This window comes from Agelaius phoeniceus, chromosome 1, assembly GCF_051311805.1.
Source record: "Agelaius phoeniceus isolate bAgePho1 chromosome 1, bAgePho1.hap1, whole genome shotgun sequence".
NCBI classification, from domain to species: domain Eukaryota; kingdom Metazoa; phylum Chordata; class Aves; order Passeriformes; family Icteridae; genus Agelaius; species Agelaius phoeniceus.
The window spans coordinates 142,853,270-142,875,356 of NC_135265.1; the positions used below are offsets into that span (position 1 = coordinate 142,853,270).

Consider the following 22,087-nt stretch of genomic DNA (forward strand, 5'->3'; position numbering starts at 1 on the left):
TTTGGGCCTGATAAGCTGTGCTCTAACAGCAGCTACAGAGCTGAGATCCTTCAGCACAGAAACTGCATCCAGCTAAAACATCCCCCTGCCCACTTAGCTACTTAACCAGATAATACTGCCCTAGGGCCTGTTGGTATCTGCCTGCTTTCAAGAAATTAGACTGATACAGTTCCTAGAGATTTACCAGACCTTCAAGGGGCAGTATCACCACACCTACACCTCCAATACAGGATTTTCTCCTCTAATTCTACTACCACCTTGCCCAAGAAGGTTAAATGACATCAACTTATATCAATGGCTCTTACTATTTTCTTCTTTTCTTGAAAGATTCATTACACAGAGGAATTTGCTATTTGAAAATGACAGAATAATGGGTGCAAGGTGGGGGGAAATGCTTTCTTAGAGATGAGAAAAGTAATTTCTAAATGGGTGGATCTGTGAACCCCACGAATCCATCTCTTGTGAAGGCAATGGTTCATCCAAGGACCTACAGCCTGGTGAGACCTGTGTCCCTCTTACTTACACCTGACCAGTGTCAGACAGTCCAGGAGAGAAGCAAGCAGAGCTCACTATTTGGGTAATCATAGCCTCCCTTGTGTTTGGGAAGAATGACATGTCTGCAGTGACAGAGCAATGACTGCACACTCCCCTCTGCTCCCAAAACAGTCCATACACATCCCCATGGGGTGGCTCTGAAGTACAGAAACAAAGAGAAGGGTTGGAGAAAGCACTAGATGCTCAGTTACAACAGCTACAAAAAGACTGGGTAAGACAGCACAAAAACCTCTTCCTCTGAAGCAGCAACTCCAAAAACTCAAGTGGCATTTAAGGACAAGAATTCTTGAGTTAAACTAGTTACTTTCATCAGATCATCTGAGAGAACAAGTAGCTGATAGCTGGAAAACAGAGATGGATGTAAGCAAGGGAAGAGGTATTAGACTGGTTATCACCTAAAGGGGTGAAAAAATAGAGATTGGTAATTTCCTGCCTGCATGACAGACAGCAGAAGAGGCAAGAAAGATTATAAATTGCTATAAACCCAGTATTGCTACTGGGCACTTGAAATACATGATTTCAAGTAGCAAGGCTCAACTTCTGGAAATGGTTTGGAGTACTTTATATATGATGGCAGTCACAGCAGGCAATGGGTGAAGATCCCTGTTACAGGCTGCCCAGGCTCTCTAAACTAATGAGGATTTACATTCTGCAGGTGCATCTGGTGCCCCTCTAAGTCTTGTCTGCCTCTGCAAAATGCAGGCAGTGGGTGTGGGTCCAGTGCAGTAGAGCTGAGAATATCCCTCCTCCTGTGCTATTGTGAAACATTAAAATTGGCCCTAATGCTTTGAATGCAGTTTCATATGAAAAAGAAAGAATGTAGATTTAAATGAAATAATACTGGTCTAACTAAAACATACAGGAAAACAAAAAATCAGGTTGTAACTATGCCAGTGAGAGCTACAGACATGCTAGGAAGCTTTCACCATGAATGCAGAAACTGCCCAGAAGCTCCAGGTTCTTAAACCCCTTCAGGTACTCCCTGCTCAGGGAGCAAAAGAGATAGAAACCCACTGACCCAATGGTTCAAGTGAGGCCTTTTTTCCAACATACAAGTCTCATCTCAGAAAAGAGCCTTTTTTTTTTTTTTAATTTTATTGCAGTGAAAAGCCACCACCACCATAACAGTTCTGGGAACAAAGGCTGCAGAAATGTTTTGCCCCAATCAAAAAAGCAGGCTCTGATTTCAGCTTTTAAGGGTTGACTTGAACTTTAAAAAAAAATCCATTATACTTCCTATACTTCCTATAACTGAAATGTCATTTTAGAAATAAAAACCTGAAACATTTCATTCTCATCACTATCACCCATCTAAAATACATTCATGTTGCAACCCCACCTCCCCCCCCCCCAATTTCTTTGCAATCCTGTTCCAGTGAAGCCTGTACATGTTGCAGGCACACACAGGTCTGATCTCCAGATAAGAACCTCCCTGCTGCACACACCAAGGCTTTGCCCCTTTATTTTCACATTAGGAGCCTTCCCTTCCACAGCCTTCAGGAACAGCAGTTTTCATCTCAAGAGGCTTCCCTGACATACCCTGGGAAAGGCTGTACCCAAGAGGTGCCAAACCAGAACCTCCTCAAAATGATATGGCCATTTCCTCATCCTTGTCTGTCCTATTCCCTCCTGGGTTGTACAGCCCCACCAGTTAAGGAAAGTCAAATAAATCAAGCTTGCTGCCAGCTCACACCTGCCACTCTTCCCCTTCCTCTTGGCCCCCATGGATGTTTTTGGCACACTGAGGTGTGCTGGTCTCCCTGGGGAGCCCCTGCCCCGGCTGTGCTCATCTTGGACTACCAAAGCCAAAGCAGATGTTGATACAGCTAGAGAGGAATTGTCCCTGGGAATGAGCAAGGGCTGCACTTCAGTTTGAATATTGCTAAGGCAGAGCTGTAGAGTAGAAAAAACCCCAAATATTGCTGTGCTGGATGAATCAAAGCACTTCTAATTACAGCAGAGGCTTGAACTTTTATAAAACTTTTGCACTCCTGCTTGTAGATCCCAACCAGGTTCTTCAAAGAACATCAATCCCTAAAGATGTAGTCTGGTTTCTGAATTTCCACAACACAAAGGCCAAAAGAAAAATAAAAGCTCTTTATGCCATAAGTTGCATAAAGCTTTGGGGTCTTCAGGCTTCTTGAAGCTGCCTCAGAATCTTTGCTTTCCTTTTCCAACATTAATTGGATTTTGATCTTACATACCTTGGGGAAGTAAAGTGAGACAGAACAGAAAACATGACAAGATTAACTTTCCTAGACATTTATACATTCAAAACCCCAAACCCTCTAGCAGCTGAGCTTTGAATCAGATTTTAAGAAAATTATTCTGTATGTAAAAGCTCCAGAGTGAAAATACCAAAACATTAACATTAGTTAAAGTTAACTCCTTAGCTTAAACCCCTAAAACAAGTAAGGCCAATGCCCAAGGCACAGACGTGCCATTTCCTCTTTGCAGTTGCTTAAATTCTTATTATTTGCACAGGCAGTTCAGAGGCAATGCACAACTGCTTAAAAAGACAGGTAAGGGGTGTAATAGGCACATGATCAAGGCTCCCTTCCAGCCAAAGGCACATCCCTGAGACCAGCTGGGGGTACCAATAAATACTGAGCAGTGTCTCCCTTTGCCCTCCTCCTTCTGTGGGGTTAAGGATGCAGTAGAGGAGGACAGAGACAGGTGTTGCTTTTCTTTGCAGTCTGAATGGAGACTGCCACTTTCTGAGCCCATATGGCAGATAAAAAAGCACTTTGAAAAACATTCTTTGATCAATGAATACAATCCATAATTAATGTTTTCTTTCCCATTTTCAAGTCCAGTTAAAAACACAACTTCTCAGCAACTTTAGATCCCTTCCTGACTGATTAAAAATATTTTTTCACCTGAAAAACAGTACCTTAGGCTTCTTTACCTCATTCATACCACTTTCCCAAAAAATAAAAAGAAGCCACCATGTGACCCAAATGGCATTTCTCCATCACAGTAGCTGTTCCCCTCAGCCTGGGGCTATGAGCACCCCTGCAGCAGCACCAGGAGCTGAAGCAGTTGGATTGCACTGCTCCAAGACCCTGTGTTCCACAGGAACCACACTGTGCAGCAGCCCTGCAGCCCAACCCTTCACGTGCCCTCTCCACACCCCAGGGCCCAGGGGAGCTCTCACAGCACCAGCACTGAGCACAGCCAGGGCACTCAGTCTTAAGGAAGGGAAGAGTTTAAAAAAGCCTTTCCAGATAGAGCAGGTGAGGGAGCTCTGATTTTAAAAGAGACTGAGGGGTCTGTTAGGGTTAACTACAAACTAACCTGGGTTCATTGGGGAGGGCTAACTGGTACACCAACTTGAAACCAAAGGGAAACAAACTGCAAAGAAACTTCCTCCATTTAACTCAATGCCACAAGGTGACCTGAACTCTGTAGTGTGAAGAGGCCAAGCAGCTTGACAGGCCCAAGGGTTGGCACAGGCATCTTCACACCTGTGGGGGCAAAGACAAGTCAATGAAACCAGTAATAGACAGATCCACCTGCTGTCCTTTAATCCACACCCAGTCCAAGGACTAAATACACACAATCCTCTCAAGAAATACTTCTAAAAATTCAGATGCAAGAGGACAACTTCAGTGGTTTTGATGTTGAACATTACCCCCAGTGGCCATGACCCTCATCACAAAGGGCTAGGATTAGTCTGGCAGTCAGAGAAACGTGTCCTTAAAATCTGATTTGATTCTAATGGCATTTTGGAAGTGCTTTGCTCTTTGGAGAAGGAGCAAAATTTTAAAAAAATGAAGCGCCAGAATTAGGGTTTCATCATCACTTTCCCCCTCCCCCCAGGCCCAACATCACCAAGATTCTGCACAGGCCTTGCCAGCACACCACAGCTACAGCTCCTTCATGCACTTGTGCTCCCAAGGAGTGTAATCACTCCTGGATCCTGTTCCAGATGATGAAAGGGTGAGCCATGGCTGCAAATGGAATTCCTTTCATCACCTGAACAGTGTGCTTGAAAAACACAAGCAGCTGAAGTGTTCTCATCTTTTCAATTCTAGAGAACAGTACATCATCACCTTTTAGATGTAAGTACTTCAGCTTAATATGCACATATTACAGTATTTAGCTTAATTAATCAAATCATGACAACAGACTCAATTCTGAACTTCACACTGTTACTATCAACATGGCAAAATAAGTATCTAGGGATGCTTAGAACAAGAAAATCCATTTACTAGTGCAGGCAATAGCAATGCTAAGAACATCTTTACCAAAATTAGTGCTCTGTCATACTATACAAGTACAGATGGATCCATCATCCTAAGTCTAGCACAGAACAAGGACGAGTAGGAATCATCTTAATTTATGGATGCAGAACAGGATAACAAAGCCATTACAAAGTGACTTGTTGTATAAGGAGCTTCAAACTGTAAACTGGAGTGTATCTCTCCAGCTCACAACCTGAAGAACCAAGGCAAAGCAATCTTCCTCCCTGGTAAGGTACACAGCAATACATAAACACAGAAAGAATCTCATGTTGCAGTGCAAACAACATGCTCCCCTGAAAATGAAAGGCTCTCAGTTTTCCTAGTGCAACCATTGAATGACAACAGATAATTTCTTATTAAGTCACTGGAACACCACATCACTGAGCTGTGCTGAGAGAGGAGCTGTTGCCAAGATGAAGTGACAGGAATGACACATGAAACATTTGATTTCATATTCTTGGCTCTTCTGCTGACTCTTTATGCAGCTGGAGCAAAATCAAAAGGCACACACTTGTCATGCTCTTCTACTTAGTATGGACCCAGCCTGTCCAGTACAAGGAGCACAACTAATTCTTACAGTCCTTTACGTACCAAGTCCATCATTTTCTTTGAAGCCACTATGGTAACAAACAGGAAAAGTGCAGTCAGATGAATGCTGAGGGCTGAAGAGTCAGAGGATGCCCAATGTGTCCATCACCTAATCAGCTACAGTAAGAGCCTCAAAAGGAGTTCTGGCAGCTGTGCACATCGGTCTGGACAGAGAGGGTACTGCAGAATTCCAAGCTTACCTCTGGAAAAGTAAGTGATCTGTATCAGTCCCACAAAGTTTGAGGGTATGTAGAAGGATGCTTTCTCCCAGATGACAAAGAATTGATAATCAAGTATATAAAAAACAGCTGTGAAATGGTAATAGCCCAGAAGGACACAGTCTGTCAAAACTCATGGTGTAGACAGAGACAAAGAAAATGCCTTTATGATTTTGCTACTGATCAGAGAAGACAAGACTCCCACCTAAAAGAAGGTCATTTTTGAGTACTTTTATCAACAGCAGGAGATGGTGTCACAGTGCAGCTCTCAGACAATACCCACAGACCTGCAGATCACAAGGCTTGTCTTAAGCTGAAATATGATTTAGCAAAACAAAGACAGTAACAGAGATTAAAATTTTAATTTAAAACTTTGCCAACAAAAATTGATTACAAAAAGGGAAATTATCTGTACAAAATAAGAAAGGAGGTACTCATTTTAACAAGAGACTGCCATTATTAATGTATGTGGGAGGACAAACAGCAGTTCAGGTCAAGTAACAAACTGAGAAACAAACAAACTGAACTTGTAATATGGAATTCTGAAGTGAAATTTCCCTAAACAAAGTAAATTGACCTGAAGCAGCTCAGAAGCTAATCAAGGTTTAGAAGAAGTCCATATTCCTTGCAAACCTTTTCCTCTTATTTTAGAGAAGGAGGACATACTAGAAAGCAAGCCCCATGCAGTGCAGTGGGCCAGGACAATGCCTTTTGCTGAGCTTTCTCTCACTGAAGCCTTCCTTTGGGCCCTCTGTACAGAGATATTCTGCAGTTTGAGTGTGCCAGGGGTTTAACTGAGTCACAAACTATTGCATCTTCACTTAAAAGTTGGGTCCTGACTCAAAATGATGACAAATGCTTTGGAGACTGTGAAATTCCTATGACTAAAATGACTCCTATCAAAATGATGATTCTCAGACTATTCAAGTCCAATCAAATAACAGCTGTTGGTCAAGGATAAATCTCTATTTACAACACTGCACTCCTCTTTTCTACCTACCATTTTACACAAAAAAGAGACCAGAGCATCTTTAAAACTCATTACCAAACAGACAAAAATGGCAGGTGATTTCTAAACTCCAAGTTCCTGTAAAACTTAAGCACACAGTATAATCCTTACCAGTTGTCTACATTTCTCCACAAGCCAAATCAATATAACCGAGTTGCAGTGAAGACATGGAACATGCATTTTTTTAAATTTCCAGTCTAACAGCTTATTTCCCACTCAGCTTTGCATCACTTAGTATTTACAAGTTTTTACACCTTCAGAACCCAAGTTTAGTGAAGAAACAAAGTAGTAATAAAAATGTATCAGCCCAGATTCACTTCACTTACTTACAGTTACCTGAGATACCCAAGTCGGGGTAGAACAGCTTTCTGTGCCCCACCTACTCAGTAAAAAAAACCAACAAATGCTAAAGGACAATTCATCAGACTTGAAACTTATCCTAGGGACAATGCTCTTCCTTCTCTGACTACAAAACAAAAAGTGAGCAACTACATTCTGACTTAGTCTTGGTTAAGGTTAGAGTAATTGTTCCTAGCTGAAGTTTTGGATTTATTTATGTAAACCTAAGCCTTACTTGCTCACTAGCAGCTCCCAGCTAGGGAGTCAGGGACAGCTGTCTTGTAAGAATGCTGTGAGACATGCATGAGTCCTCCTTACAGCTGGGAAAACTGAGATAAGTAAGAAGTTTGCTCAAGAGCATGCAGTGAGTCAGTAACAAGCTGGCATTACAGCTTCCTGGATCTTAGCCACATGCTCTGCCCATGGGAACCCAGTGCAAGGAAAACTACTGTACAGAATCTTTCCCTTTTCCATGTCAAACATTTTTACCAAAAATAGTACAGGTGCTAATAAACAGTGTATGCAATTTCTTATTTGACAATGAAAGAGTCCTGCAGTAACCTGTTATATTGTATCTTCACCCTGCAAAAGATTATTTCCAGCTTTGATTCTTAGACATCTTAAAGCTTTTAGGATAAAGCTGAAGATTCAGTTAAACAATGCTGCAGTCAGTACCCTTAACCACAACAATGTTACATTTTCTAGTTTAAGCAGTATTTATGCTACCCAATTTGGCAATCAAAAGAAAAACCTTGAAGCCAAGAATTCACAGATCTGGGGGGGAAAAAAACATACCAGACTTCAGTTTCACCAGAAGAAGCTTTGTAACATGCCATGAAGAGTTCAGAGATTTCAATTCTGTGAGTATCTGTTATTGCCATTTCAAACAAAAGCCCTCTAATCCTTAGCCTTGCCCAGCCCATGATGTAGCAGGTAGGACAAATGCTGCATGGTAAGAAACAGCTCTGCTCAAAACACAGCTTAATAACAGAAATGCAACATTTGCAATTTGCTTTATGTGAATGCATCAGAGAGATATCACTTAAATAATGTTTCCAAAGACCCTGGGACTTAAGCACAGCTATGGAAAAAGTCAGCTTCCTAAACTTGGGGGCTTGCTTGAGACATCTGCCTCACACTAGATTCTTACTTTACTGTGGTCAACAAAGCTTTTAACACACCAGGCAAGATAGAATACCACTAGCTTGTTCCATCACATCATGGAACAGGACAGCCAATGGATCCTGTTGTGACAGACAATACTGTATAAAGAAGGCTTATTTTTAATGGCAGAATCACACTGGACACTACTGGCTAACCTGGAGCAAGATCTACATTTTTTCCTTCTGGAGTTTTTAATTTGCTCTTGAACCAGAAACATTCTTTCTAATCAGTTAAATCCAAGAGTACTGCAGAGAGCTCGGTTCTTAAGCATGCTCTGCACCAGGAGCGGTCGGTTCCACGTCCAATTGACACCGAGGAGTTGCTGTTTTCCAAGGGCAGGAACTCTTCACTGGTCCCCCAGCCGGAAACCTTGGCCCCAGTTGTGTCTTCCACCACCCTGCTGATCTTCTGCAGCCCTTCTCATGCTGGCAGGAGGGACACCAAAGCCCGACACTCCTCCCCTCCTGTTTGGCAGCCAGCGGTAACTAGGACAAAGCAGGGGAGGAGGAGGAGTTAGAGAGAAACAGCAGGACCTTGCAGGGAAATGCCAAGGCTGTGCTTTCTACTTTTCCATGCACTTCCTCTTAACTGATACACTTTGTAATAAAACTGGCTTTTCCCAGTAGAATTTCAGAGAATTCTTTCCAAATCTAAGCTCTCAGCACACTGACAAATGGAAATACTGGGAAACTTCCATTTCTGGGATGTGTGTGGTAACAAGAGAATTGCACAGAACCAACAATATTGAGGGCAGTTTCAGAGCTGTTACCACCTTTAAAGACATTTTTAAAAACAAGCTTGTCTCCTAATCTTTATGGAAAATTAGGTTTACCAGATGGACCTGCAAGCACAGAATTAGAATATAAAGATTCCCTATCCATTGAAACTTGTACAGAAAGTATAACTGTAATTCAACACTTTATGCTACAAAATGGGTTAACTGAGTTGCTAACTAAAGTTTGATAGAGGAGGAGTATTTGCAGCCCAAAACTATGTGGACAAAGGCAACTGAACTACGAACTTTGGCTTCTGATAGCATTCTCATAGTATTTCAATGCTAAAACAATGAACATATCTCAAGAAAAAGCACTTCAAAAACCAAGACTTGCAGTCCCAGTGAGGGTGACTGATACAGACTGCAAAGCAGAATCATTTATAGCCCTGCACAAGCCTACAACTATTATTGTTAAACATTGCTGAATTGGTAGCTACTATAACATGGGGATACAGAAAACAGATAATTTACAGGATAAAACTTCATTTATATACCATCTGATAATTGTTAGGGAGTTCTCTTTACTGCAGCTCAATTCAACAGCAGAAGTATGACATTTATTCTCACTCTTAAGAATAGGTAAAAGCATAAGCCATCCCAAGGGGCAACAAAGAACTCTCACATGGGCCTTTTACAAGAAACTCAACATTTTTTATGACTCACCAGCTCTGTCAGTATGAGAGTCTGTAGAAGGTTGGCTTGGCAAAGTATTTTACACTTTATGATCCCACCATATAGATGTCTGATGAACCATACAAAAAATTGGACTAAACAAATAGTGATGTAAAGAATCAAGCCAGCTTACAGGAACTGAGGTGTGGACAGAAAATTCCTTCCTCCCAAATCCACTGGATATTTAAACATTAAGAAGAAATACAGGTGTCCAACCAGATTTCCTATCAGCTCATTGATGACTCTGTAAAGCAAAAGAAAGAACGGTTTCACATGCTGTCTTCTCTGAAAATAAATGAGTGACAATCTTCTATTCACCTGCCACCAGGCTTTGCCAGGGTTGTGACACACAGAAAATTTCCCCTCCCTCAGCATTTTGCAGCCACTTCTTTAGAAGGGCCAACCTCCTGTGCCGACACATCAATAGTCTGTTCCACCCTCCCTTGCCAGCCTTCTCTACATTCTGCATTGAAAACACAATTAAATACTTGTTTACATTGGGGAATTGGACTGTATAGCGATTAGTGCCCAAAATAATCATCTGCAGTGCCAGAGCAGTTACTGCTGCTCTCACTGGACAACCTGTCTCCTGCTGTACTGAACTGTTTTGTTCCCAGTTTTGTGAAAGCACTGCTGACTGGAGGCCCTTGAGTATCTTCTGTCATGCATAGAAACAGCAGGTAGCTAAGAGCAGGCAGTTTTCACAAGTGACAGATGAGTCAGTAGGAGGCACAGCCAGAAAAGGGAATTTGGTTTTGCTGTACTATCTCCTCCTTTTATAACTCAACCACAAACTTGTTGTTGTCACTAATTATGTTACAGCGGCACCAAGAGGCCCCAGTCAATGCAGGGCCCCAGTGAGGGGGCCCACACTGTGCACAGAGGGGATTTCTGCATCAAGGGGTTTAGTCAAGAAAAAAAAAACAAACAAGAGAGACCAAAAAATTCAACAAGTGCTAATATGGCACACTGTGGGCTCATTGCTATTTTCCCTTGTTTAAGAAACTGAAGAAAAAAAAAAAAAAGACCAGGTTGGACAAGTCTGTGATGGAAAGAATTAACAGCACTATCAGAGTCAAGCTAAACTTGTTTCTAAAGCCAGTAATAATGGCTGGGGATGACATCTTTCTTTAGTGTGTGTTACTTTCTTAGTATGGAGAAGGCCTAATGCATGGAGTTACTAGAAAATACACCAAACTCTCATTGCTCTCCCCTCACCTCCATTCTATTCTCTAGTTCTCACATGCACATCTCCTCTTTGCTTTTATGTTAAATGACCACCATGTGACACTGAGCATTATCAGTCAGATTACACAGCTTTAACCTTCTTATTTTAATATTACTCCTAAATTCAGCAGCAAGTTAAATAGCAGTAAAAGCTTTTATAACTTCAAATTGGCCATAGAAGTAAATACATACGATCCACCAATGATGTAGTTGAATCCCAGAATAACCCATGGAAGGTAACAGGCCTGGAAAAGAATGCAGTGGAGAGGGTAAGTACAAGTTAAGGATGTAAACCTGTTCTCAACTTCCCACTGCACTAATAAGCATGATCATAATCTCAATGCTCATTACACAGGTCCTGATCTATTAACTTAAGGAGAGTCAACCTAGAAAGGTCCAAACTGAGCAACCACTAACATTTTTAGACAAAACATACTCATTCAAACATTATAAGCAAATGTGCCTTTTGAACCCTATGTTCCACAGCAAGTTTGCATCTGGAACAAAGTCCTAAAGTTTTTGATTTTGAAAAGGTTTAGAAATTATCAAAAGAGTGTTCTCTACAAGATCTGACAGAAACAGCCAAGGGCACACAGAAAAAAACAATTTAAAGTACCAACATTTTGTCACTACATTCAGCTTTTATCCAGGGTAAAGTTTATCAGGAATTTTTTCATTTTTTCAGAACAATGAATTGTCAGGACATCTTTCAGTAGAGACACACTGAGTGATACCACATGGAAGACTATGAACTTTGTCTTTGCTGCATCTCAAGGAGTATTCTATGTGACAGTACAAGACACTTTTTCTAAGAGAAAATGTTTCTATTTTGCCTCTCACTCACTACATGAGCGCCTTATGGGTGGAAATCTTTCCAATACACTGTCTGACATACCTTAAATCTTGTTCCAAACCAGAATGATACAATCATGTCTCTGTTCAGCTGGGCCCACACATAAAGTACTGACATGATGAGTGGAATCATCAGCAACTGCAATGTTTAAAAAAGACAAAGTTACCATTATTTTCACAGAAGCACAAGAAACTCAGGCAGGAGGTGCTGTGTTTCAGAAGTGGTTTGTAAGCATGGTACATCACTGAAGTCCTTTCAGATTGCCCCACAATCTTATCCAATACATGCCCTGGATCTGTTCAAAAGCTATTGAGAAAGTGAAGGAGGAGAACCTACTTGCTGATTCTCCTTTGCAGGACCATGCCAAAGCAAAGGGCTCCAACCTGTGCCAAGTGAAAGAGCAGCTGCAGGGAGCTCTGCTCTACCCACACCTCCAGCAGTGAGCCCTGTGCCACAATCCTTTCAGGGCACCAACCCAAACACCCTCATCTGGGGCCAGGCTCATGTGCCAGATGCAGTGTCACCATCCAGCTGCCACCTCTGCTCCCATCCTCCTGAGAGCACCACAGGGAAGGTGCTGCCCTCAATCCCCACTGCAGGCCATCAACTGCCTTGGGAGAGCTTGGAGTGACCTGTGCTCCACGCCAGGAGCTGGGGGGGTTGTTTCAAACCCTTCTTTACACTGACTCTGCATTAGCTGACTGGACTGTTTCTAGTGAAAAAACACAGAGCACTGCTTTTGCCATCTGTGATTTCTGAGCTGAGGGCAGGCTGCACCAGCAACATTCCCAGGAACTGGCTGAATGCTGTAACCAGCTGCTAGGTTTGGAAAAGAGGTTAAAACTCAGCCCTTCAGGAGTGCTGCTATTATTCATCAATCCAGCCTTTCACAAGCCCCACGGTGCACTCTGACTCCCCACATGAGAACTTTATTTAAAGGTTATATTAAAACCCTTTTTATTTTACTTAAAAGAAAGCAATATCTAATATCTGAACACATTTGACTTAGGAATAGAGGCCTAGCTATCCTACTCTATCTTCTGAATTTCAACAAAGGCCACTCAAAACAAGTAAAAACCTTCTTATTTTTAAGAAAAACCACACTTTTAAGTCAAAAAACTGGTTCTTCTTCAATCAATACTTTGTATGCAGATAAAAAAAATTAAGTACCTCTTAAAAAATATAAAAATCAACACAATCAGTATAAAATTTGTATAATGTGTGGGTAAGTCCAGCATCCTTTTCAAAATTTGTGGTTATTTTCCCCACAGAAAAGTTTAAGTATAAAGTTATGGACAGGCCTTGACACAATTCACTCCAGACCAGAGATGTATGATCACTGGTTTTGTCTACCAGGAAGCCAGAGAAGTGATCAAATAAAAGCTAATAATAATTCTATATGGAACACTACAGATATTGGTGCAGTCTTTAGGTGCTGGAGAAAGACAAAGATGAGAACAGCAGAGGCAGACTGAAGACATGCAGTTATCTGACACTCTGCTGTGTCCAAAACACACTTCCCAATTTTCACCTTTAGTAATTGGAGAGAAAAGAATTATTTCACTGAAACCAGTTCTTAAGACCACTATCTTAATCATTCCTGTGAGGATTTTGTACTTCACAGTTCTGATCTCAAACTGAAGCTGTATTTTTCACCAAAAAAATCTTCTGTTGGCAAGTAAAAGGCATACTGAACTAAACTTGAGAAGATTAATAAACCAAATAATCATTTTTAAATAGAAAAATAAGAAAGAACATCCACATTCATTAAAAGAAATAGTGCATAGCTGACATCTTATGTCCATTTTAGTAGAAGTCTAAGCACTTCCTGACTGCACAAAGACACCATTTTTTACTTCTTGGCTCCCTTACTAGGTTAGATCCAAGCTTGTGCCTTCAGCTGAGGCTAACCCAATCTGAAAAATTAACAATACACACACAGCAGTCCATTCTGATAGAATCTGAACAGCCTAGCTTAACTATGTCCTGCAGTTAAGTCAATAATGTTCTCTATAAAGTCATCAAGTAGTCATAAAGTTGTGTAAAATTATTATCTAAGAAACTGCACCACACTTACCTGCATGTCCATTACCAAGCCAGTTATCTGTCATTGCACCATGAAGGAAAATGCAGAAAAACCTGACAGACTACAGCAATAAAAAGCTTCAGACACACAGAACACATGTGCAAAGATCTTTATTATTCAGAATTAATACTACACTGTTATGGGTTAAAATTTCCAATGATCTAGAGATGTACAAACTTTGTTTCAATAACTGCTTTTTGGCAGCCTTTCAGGTGCCCACCTCAAGTCATTACCCTAAGGGCTGATGGGTGTACTGGCTTTTCCTCCCTGAGGAAACTGGCTAGCTACAGACTCCATCAGTCCTTGCATAAAGGCACATTTAAGTTTAACAAATGGATTCTTTCATTAGTTTAACACTGACATTTTGGTTTTCTAACTAAAGAAATACCAGATCATTAAAAAAATACCAATATATTGCCAATGAGTCACAGAAAAGAAGCAATTTCTTAAGTGCATCAATGCAGGCTTTTAATACTCTTCTCCCACCTTGGAGCTCAAAGACACTGTTGTAGTAACTGCTGAGTAGAAAAAACCACTGAATGATTTTAATATGATCAGGATGCTTTTAACAGATCATAAATACATATAAAATGACACCCAGCATTTTCCCAGATCATGCATCCAGGCTGATCCTTACATCACACAGGGAACAAGCAACTAGAAGCTTTTAAATTACCAGTTTGAAAGTCAGGTCACAATTACATTAATTAAATGCTCACAGCCAGGAGCCTGCAATCATAAAGGTAACCTTCATCTTCCTAACAATGTAACTAAATGCACCTTGTTACAGCTGTGGCTCCACAGGACTGGCAGGAACAGCAATTCCCTCCACATAGTGGAATGCAACTAGAGATAATGTATTGATAAAGCATTTCTGCACACCAGCTCCCCTGGAATCTGGTTCACACCGATGTCACCCCTCCCTTTTTTCCACCTGCTGTGCCACTGCAAATTGCTACAAGGAGGCAGCAAGAGCACAGACAGAAAGGGAGCATCCCAAAGGATGGAGGCTCCACACCCTCTCCTGCCAATCTGCCAGTGCTTCACTGCCCTTACAGTGAGTCTTTCTCACATTTAAATGGAATTTCCTGTGCTTCATTTTGTGGAATGGGGTGTTCAGCTCCAGACCCCTCAGCACAGAAAAGACATGGAGCTGTTGGAGTGGGACCAGAGGAAGGCCACACAAGTTACTGGAGGAATGGAACATCTCTCTTTGAGGGAAAGGCTGAAAGAGTTGGGGGACAAAAATGTTTACTAGGGCCTTTTGCAATAGGAGAAGTGGTAATGGTTTAAACTAAAAAAAAAGGTTGATTCAGACTAGGTGTAACAAAGAAATTTTTCACTATGAGGGTGGTGAAACACTGGCACAGGTTACCTGGAGAGATGGTGGATGCTCCACCTCTAGAAACATTCAAGGTCAGGCTGAACGGGGCTCTGAGCAACCTGATTTAGTTGAAGGTGTCCCTGCTTATTGCAGGGAGCTTGATAACTTTTCAAGGTCCCTCCCAATTCAAACTACTGTACGATTCTATGACAACACCCCAGGCTGCACAATCCCAGCTTCTCATGGGACAGATGCTTCAATCCTTTAATCATCCCTGTGACCCTTCACTGGACTCTCTCCAGTATGTCCATGTCTCCCTTGTACTTGGGAACCCAGAGCTGGGTGCAGCCCTCACACATCTCTCAAAGGCTGAGCGGAGAGGAGCAATCCCTGCCTCAACCTGCAGGCAATCCTCTGCCTCGGGCAGCCCAGGGGGCTGGTGGCCACTTTGGCCAAAATGGCACATTGCTGGTTTGTGGTCAACTTTGTGTCCAGCAGGACACCCAGGGCCTTTCTTGGAAGATGCTTTGCTTTGTCAGTCCCTGGTCTGTCCTGGTGCCTGAGGCTGTTCCTTGCCAAGAGCAGGACTCTGTACTACCCTTTGCTGAGCTTCGTTCCTGGTCAGCCCATTGATCCAGCCTCTAAAGATCCCTCTGAATGGTGGCACAACCCTCTGGTTCATCAACAAATCCTCCCAGTTTTGTATTCAAGCTCTAAAAGAAAATTCAGCTGGTACAGCACAGCCCACAGAAATGTTTCCCAGCATTCCCAAACTAACAAACCCAGCTTTTTCAGGAAGTTGTCTCAGTGAAGATACCACAACACTGCTTTCACAGACTCAGATGACTTGTACCCAGCAGGTAAAGGATCTCTCCTTTTCAGGGAGAGAATTTCAGGGAATGGCAGTGATCATCAGGCCCCTTTTGCACATGGCAGCTTGAACACACTAAACTCAGTGCTAACCCAAGAGCAGCTCAGCAAAGCAACCCAGGCAGCACCAGGGACACTCCCCCAGCATGTGCTCAGCTCTGTGGAGGCAGAGCTCAAGTCCCCACTGCACACTCTTCACCATCTTTACAGGAAAGTTACACACTTACAAACTCTATAAACTTCCCAGGGAACATTTGCTACATTTTAAAACTGTTCCTTGATAAAACCTGGTCTTTGAACGTATTTCAGGTGGAAACAGAAGAACCAAAATATTTCTCAAAGTTTGATGATGAGAAGGATACAACAATGCAGATCCAGTTAAACAGGAGCATGAACATGTAATCTGCTGGCCTTCCATCAAAAGCCCCTGAAAATAAAAGGAATAATTTTGAATCATCAAAGGCACTACAATTTTGATTAAAAATTAGGACGACTTTTATTTTTCAGAGTCTAAGAAAGCTCAGTTAATAACAGCTGCTTTGCATGCACTCTGTGGTCTACGAGTATTTTTTAAATTTTAAAAAGCCTTAAAATAGAACAACCTACAGGCTGAAAAATAAGACATTCAGCCTACTGCATTAGAGCACAAGCAGTGTCTATACTTAAAAAAGAACACACTGACTCTGGAGATAAGTAGTTTTAACTACATAAGACTTCAAAAATGGAGTTGGACCCCATCGTTCATATGAAACTGTGGGTTAGAAGCACAGAATTAGCAAATACACATGCACAGCAAAAGCAGAAATACCAAGTTTAATGAGTGAGTCATGTGAAAACCAGCCCTTACTTAGGCAAATTGCATCCTTTTTGCATCATCTCATCAGACTCAAGAGTTTTACACTCCAGAAAAAATCAGCACACAAATGACAAGGAGGGTATGCATGTGCAGCACATTCTGTTCATTCTAAGCTGTGCTGCTTGTCTAATTCACCATTCCAAATATGTGTAAATTTTTTCAGGACACTGGAAACAAAAATAATAGAATAACATTCCCTGCAAGTCATATAAAATGAAATTATCTTTAGATGCTCAGTTGAGTTTGAGACCTGACAGAGACAAGTACTAAAAAACAACCCTGTAGCAATTCTTTGCAAACATGAAAAGCTGAGGCTCTCAGTCCCACTAACTGTGGCAAAAGGCTGACAGAGACCTCAGCATCTATGCAAGACTTCCACCAACTTTCATATAAACCCAGGCAGGAAAGGAAAGAGCCTGAGAATATTGCTGAAAAAGACCCAGACCATTGGGGGTGAAACACAGTGACAGTGGGAATGACAGTGACACACGTAGCACCTCATGGACGACCTGAATTACATGCTCCTAATTAAACATCAAAATGCCTAGAAAGAATGCCACTGCTTAATGTAAGCACTGCTCAGCTTCATAGAAGTATTCTTAAATGAAGGAAATCTACTTTTAAGCATTAGCTTTTTAGAATAGCCTATGTAAAACAAAATTACTAAAATACCAGTTTTATTGTTTAAGGTCAGCCATGCAAAGGAAAAAAACATGCTTTGAAAAATATATCAGAAAGTTTTAATGTTGCAAAACTACAGAAACTGAAGGTTTTTTCCTTACTGTTGCCATACAACAAATAAAAACAAACAAAGAGAAGAAGCTGACTAAGGCTGTAGAAAGGCCAGCTCAGGAATCCTTCCAAAACTGGAAGAAATCAAAGCTATTATTATTATTATTCTAAATTTTTTCACTTCTCATTATCTACAAGATTGCTAATGAGAGTATTAGACAAACCATTTGACTTTTCCATGAACATCTAAGGGAATTGGACTACAAACTGCCAGAGAGCTCAGCACAGGTATGGGGTGAGCTCTACCCCACAGGTCCTTCCATGAGGCCCAGGGTATAATGCAGTCATCTGGGAAGAGCTGCAGACTCATAATTTACATAAATCTCATCATTCACACAGCTGGGGGGTGAACTCTGCATATTCTGCTTACTCGGTTGATATTTGTTATGCTCTTCTCCAACCAAAGCAAAACAAAACCACACCAATCCCCCTTTCCTTTGGAAGTCACAGGTCAGGCTGTTGGGAAAGCACAAGCACAGCACAAAACCATACTGGTATTTCTGACAGCTAAATTTGAAGCTGGCAGGCAGCAGCAGTGTATGCTCAAAAACCATGCACAATGCTGAAAATAGCAGTTTCACTTTCTCAGTTTCACAGACAAAAGCAGGCACAGACCAATGCAAAGTTCCACTTGTAAACACTATCAGCAACTTATCTATTTTCCAACTACAGAAGGATTCAGGCCTTTTTCAGAGAAACAGCCAACCTAACCAAGGATTTCATTTATACCCAGAAAAATGACTGGAATATAAAAGAAATGCATTGGTTCAAACAACACAGATGACTTCCCAGTTTCAAAATCCAGATCTGTTGTACAGCAGAAATTTACTCCCTTTCATGAGATCTGTGCCACAGCACAAACAACTAGAGCATTTTGTAAGTATATCTACAAGCAGTGAGGTCTCTTAATTTGCATAATTAACCAGAAACTCTTACTACACCGACCTTTGCCCAGTCAGAACTGTGAGCACTCTCATGTGCTCATAAACCACTGCAGACAGGCTCAAAAGGAAGCAGGAACCATTTCTAGCTATTAAACCAGTATTTAACTTCCACTAAGAAAACAACCAAATACAATTTGGCACCACTCATGCCTTTCCCTACCACTCTTCTTAAGTCTTAAATGTGATTCCACAATACTCTCTGGAGGGCAGGTCTACCAGGGATCTCCTCTCCATGGGACTTCCCAGCATCACCTTCCAATGCATTCCCCTTTACACCATCAGTTCTAGACTCCATTAGAATGATACTGAAACTCTTGTTCACAAAGGCTTTCAGGAAGAGTCTGGCTTTGCAAATATTTTAATTATTTATGTCAATTGAACCAATTTTTGTCTAGGTTTAATGAACTGGGCAGTGCAAAAGGAAACCAGTTTCGAAGCTACCTTGTACCAACAATCCCTTTTTTTGAGAGAAATTATCTATTATCTGATCTCCTTTTTTCACTTAATTTTCCCCCTTAACTGAAAATCCTTCTAATCTCTTAACTTTTCTACATATCTGTTAGGCAGAAGGGTAGACTTCCTTTGAAGGAGGTATCTCTCAATTCAACACAGACAACAGAATAACACAATAAGCATCCCTATTAAAACAAGAAAAAATTGATGTTATTTTCTCCCAATGGATAAGCCCATTATTACATTATGCTCTATCATCCTTCTCTGATTAAAAACAGCAGGTACAAAAAATCAGAGTTAAACATCACCTTTTAATCTGTCTCACTCATTTCCTTAAATCCAGCATCTAAAAGCACTAGGCCCTCCTACTGAAACAAGTATTGAGTTCAGATCCTAAATAGACAAAGGGAAGGAGCCAGCCACAGAAAATCAGTTTTCAGAGTGGTTTCACACTGACCAACATAAGCTGGCACAGAGATAAGCCATCTCTTATCAGCTCCAGGCAGGGTTCAGCAGGTGCATACAATTTAATGGACAACATACCTGTTTCTAGTCGTGAGGAATATTGATACAAGAAATACAAATTCACCAAGTAGAGAAATCCCGTTCCAGGTCCCACTGGGAAGAAGAAAGTTGCCGTTATTGGCCGCCAGATCTGTCCAGATCAAAAGAGAAAGATTTATTTATAAACTGCAGAATGAACTCATGTGCACAGGCTTTTTATTTACATTCATTACTTGATAATGAATGAAAACTTGGAACATCAAGAAGAAGATTAAAAATAGCCCCAGTATCGATTGTTCCAGCTTCAGCAGCTTTTCAGTTGTGGTGTTTTCTTTCAATCTGGTAAGCAAAGCTATTAAGACTACACCAGAAATAACACACAACTTTGCAAACTGCTTTCCATCACATCTTTGCAGCAGTGAGTCTTTAATGCAGTGCAAAAGAGATTTACTGGGCAAGGATGCTACCCCATTTAAAAACCAGTCATACAAAACCCTTCTTCTCTGTTGAACAGAGGCCAAAGACTCCACAGCCTTTAGTGTACCACTCCAGCCAGCACGTTCTGCTCTGAGCATTTGGGATCTGCTCTGGGACAGCCTCCCAGCTATGAATATTGGGCACAGCCAACTGCATGGCAGCACATAGCAAGGACAGAAAACGGTCATTCATGAATGAGCTCTTTAAGCAGCTTTAACACTTCCAAACATTTCTTTAACATTTCCAAACTGAGTATTAGAATCCTGAACATCACAGTTCAAGAAGGAATAACAGAACTAGAGGAAAAAACAGTCATTTATGCTACTAAATTTTGTGAACAATACATGAATCAAGGTACAGAGAGAGTCATGGCTTTAATTTTTTTTTCTTTCTTCTCCTTTCTTCAATTTCTTCTTAAATTTCTGTTATGTCATCTCATTATATCTTCTTCAGTGAAGATATAACGAGATAACAAAAATTTAAAAATTGAAATCTCTTCTCTTTCTTAGTTTTGAGCTCCTCCAATGAGTGCTCCCCCCCAGCACTGAATCTGTAACCTCACAGTGCAAGGAAAAATATGTCCAATTTGAGACCACTTTTGATATTGCTATTGTACCCAGAAACACTGCATGTCTGACACCTCAAGGCATCAGCTGTTGGTTTACTAGGAGCATATCTAAGCACAGAAGTTGACAATCCCAAAGAGAAGGTTTTTCAAATTCCAAACCAGAAGGTGCAAATGCACTCCGTTACAGAATCACAGAATATGTCACATGAAAAGGGACCTGGGTGATCTGGGCCAACCTCCCTGCTCAAGCATTCTCAGTCATTCTAGAGCACATGACCCAGGACTGCACTCAGACAGTTCTTGGATAACTCCAGCAAGGGAGATTCCACAGCCTCCCTGGTCAGTCTGTTAGCGTGCATGGTCACCCAGGTCAGGTGGAACTTCCCATCCATCAGTTTCTACCCGTTTGCATTTGTCTATCTTTTTTTATCACCTCCCTTGTGATACTTATAGAAACTGCTGAGGTTCCCTTCTCAGTCCTCTCCCCTCGAGGCTGAGCAGGCCCAGCTCCCTCAGCCATTCCTCATCAGAGATGCTCCAGTTCCTTGATCACCTTTGCTGCCCCCGCTGTACCCACCCCAGGACCTCCATGTCTCTCTTGTAGCTCTGCCTCAAAAGCTCCCGGGCCAGCCGCAGCCTGGGCCCAGAGTTACAGCTCCCAAAGCCACGGCCACACGATGACACAGAGCTGGGCAAGTCACCTGTAGCCACAGCCACAGAGCTCCTTGGCACAACAACCAGTGCCCACCAGAACAACTCCCACAAAAAAATGTAGGAAAAAACACACCAGGATGAGGCACAATACGAATTACAGAGCTGCCAGGGGCAACAGCCCTCCTCCTGTCACCCTGGCAGGGACGCGCAGCCCGTCACCGCGGTGGGGGCCCTTGGGCCTGCGGGCTGGGCCCGGATTTACGCGGTGCTCTGCCCGCAGGCCCTGTACAGGTTGAGCGGGAAAGCGGCTCCACTCCCCCCGGAGGGGCTCTGCTCCCCCCGGTCATCCCTGGGCGCTGTGTCGGTGCACGGCGCCTCCAGCGCGGCCGCGGAGCCAGGGGAGCGACCGGCCCAGCGCGTAGCCCCAGCGAGGCCCCGCAGCGCTCCCGCGCACTACAACTCCCAGAAGGCCGCGCGCGCAGCGAGTCACCGTGAGCTACTGTAGAAGCGCCGCGGGGCACGCCGGGAGCGGTAGTGCGGCCCGTACCTGGAAGCGGTGGATGAAGGCGTCAGGCCAGAGGAAAAGGTTGACGGGGCTGACGAGGCCCAGCTTGCCCACGAGCGGAACCGCGATGGAGCCGGCGAACCAGTAGCGCGTGATCAGAGGGATGCTTCGGAACCAGTCCCCCAGGTCCGACATGATGCAGCCGTGCCTGGCCGCCGCCGAGGCCTCGCCGCGAACCGGCCACTGAAGAAGAGACGAGACGAGGGCTCAGCCACTCCCGCCGCCCAGTCACGGAGGGGGCCCCGAGCCAGACGTGGCGCCACCGAATTCGGCCGAGCCGCCGCCGCTGCTTCCGGCCCCGCCCCGGCCGCCGGGAGTCCCGCCCCGGGGGCGGAGCGAGGAGCGAG

At 42.6% G+C, this 22,087-nt stretch overlaps 1 protein-coding gene across 1 annotated transcript; it reads right to left on the reverse strand.

Moving 5' to 3' along the window:
- Nucleotides 1–5,951: 5,951 nt before the first annotated feature.
- DERL1 (derlin 1) lies at nt 5,952–22,025 on the reverse strand. The gene is made up of 8 exons (XM_054631710.2): nt 21,723–22,025; nt 19,516–19,627; nt 16,290–16,354; nt 13,725–13,751; nt 11,690–11,785; nt 10,987–11,039; nt 9,701–9,811; nt 5,952–8,605 (listed from the first exon to the last, which is right to left on the reverse strand). The coding sequence occupies exons 1-8, from the start codon at nt 21,873–21,875 to the stop codon at nt 8,467–8,469; spliced, it is 756 nt and encodes a 251-aa protein (XP_054487685.2). The 5' UTR covers nt 21,876–22,025; the 3' UTR covers nt 5,952–8,466.
- Between the last annotated feature and the right edge of the window lie 62 nt (nt 22,026–22,087).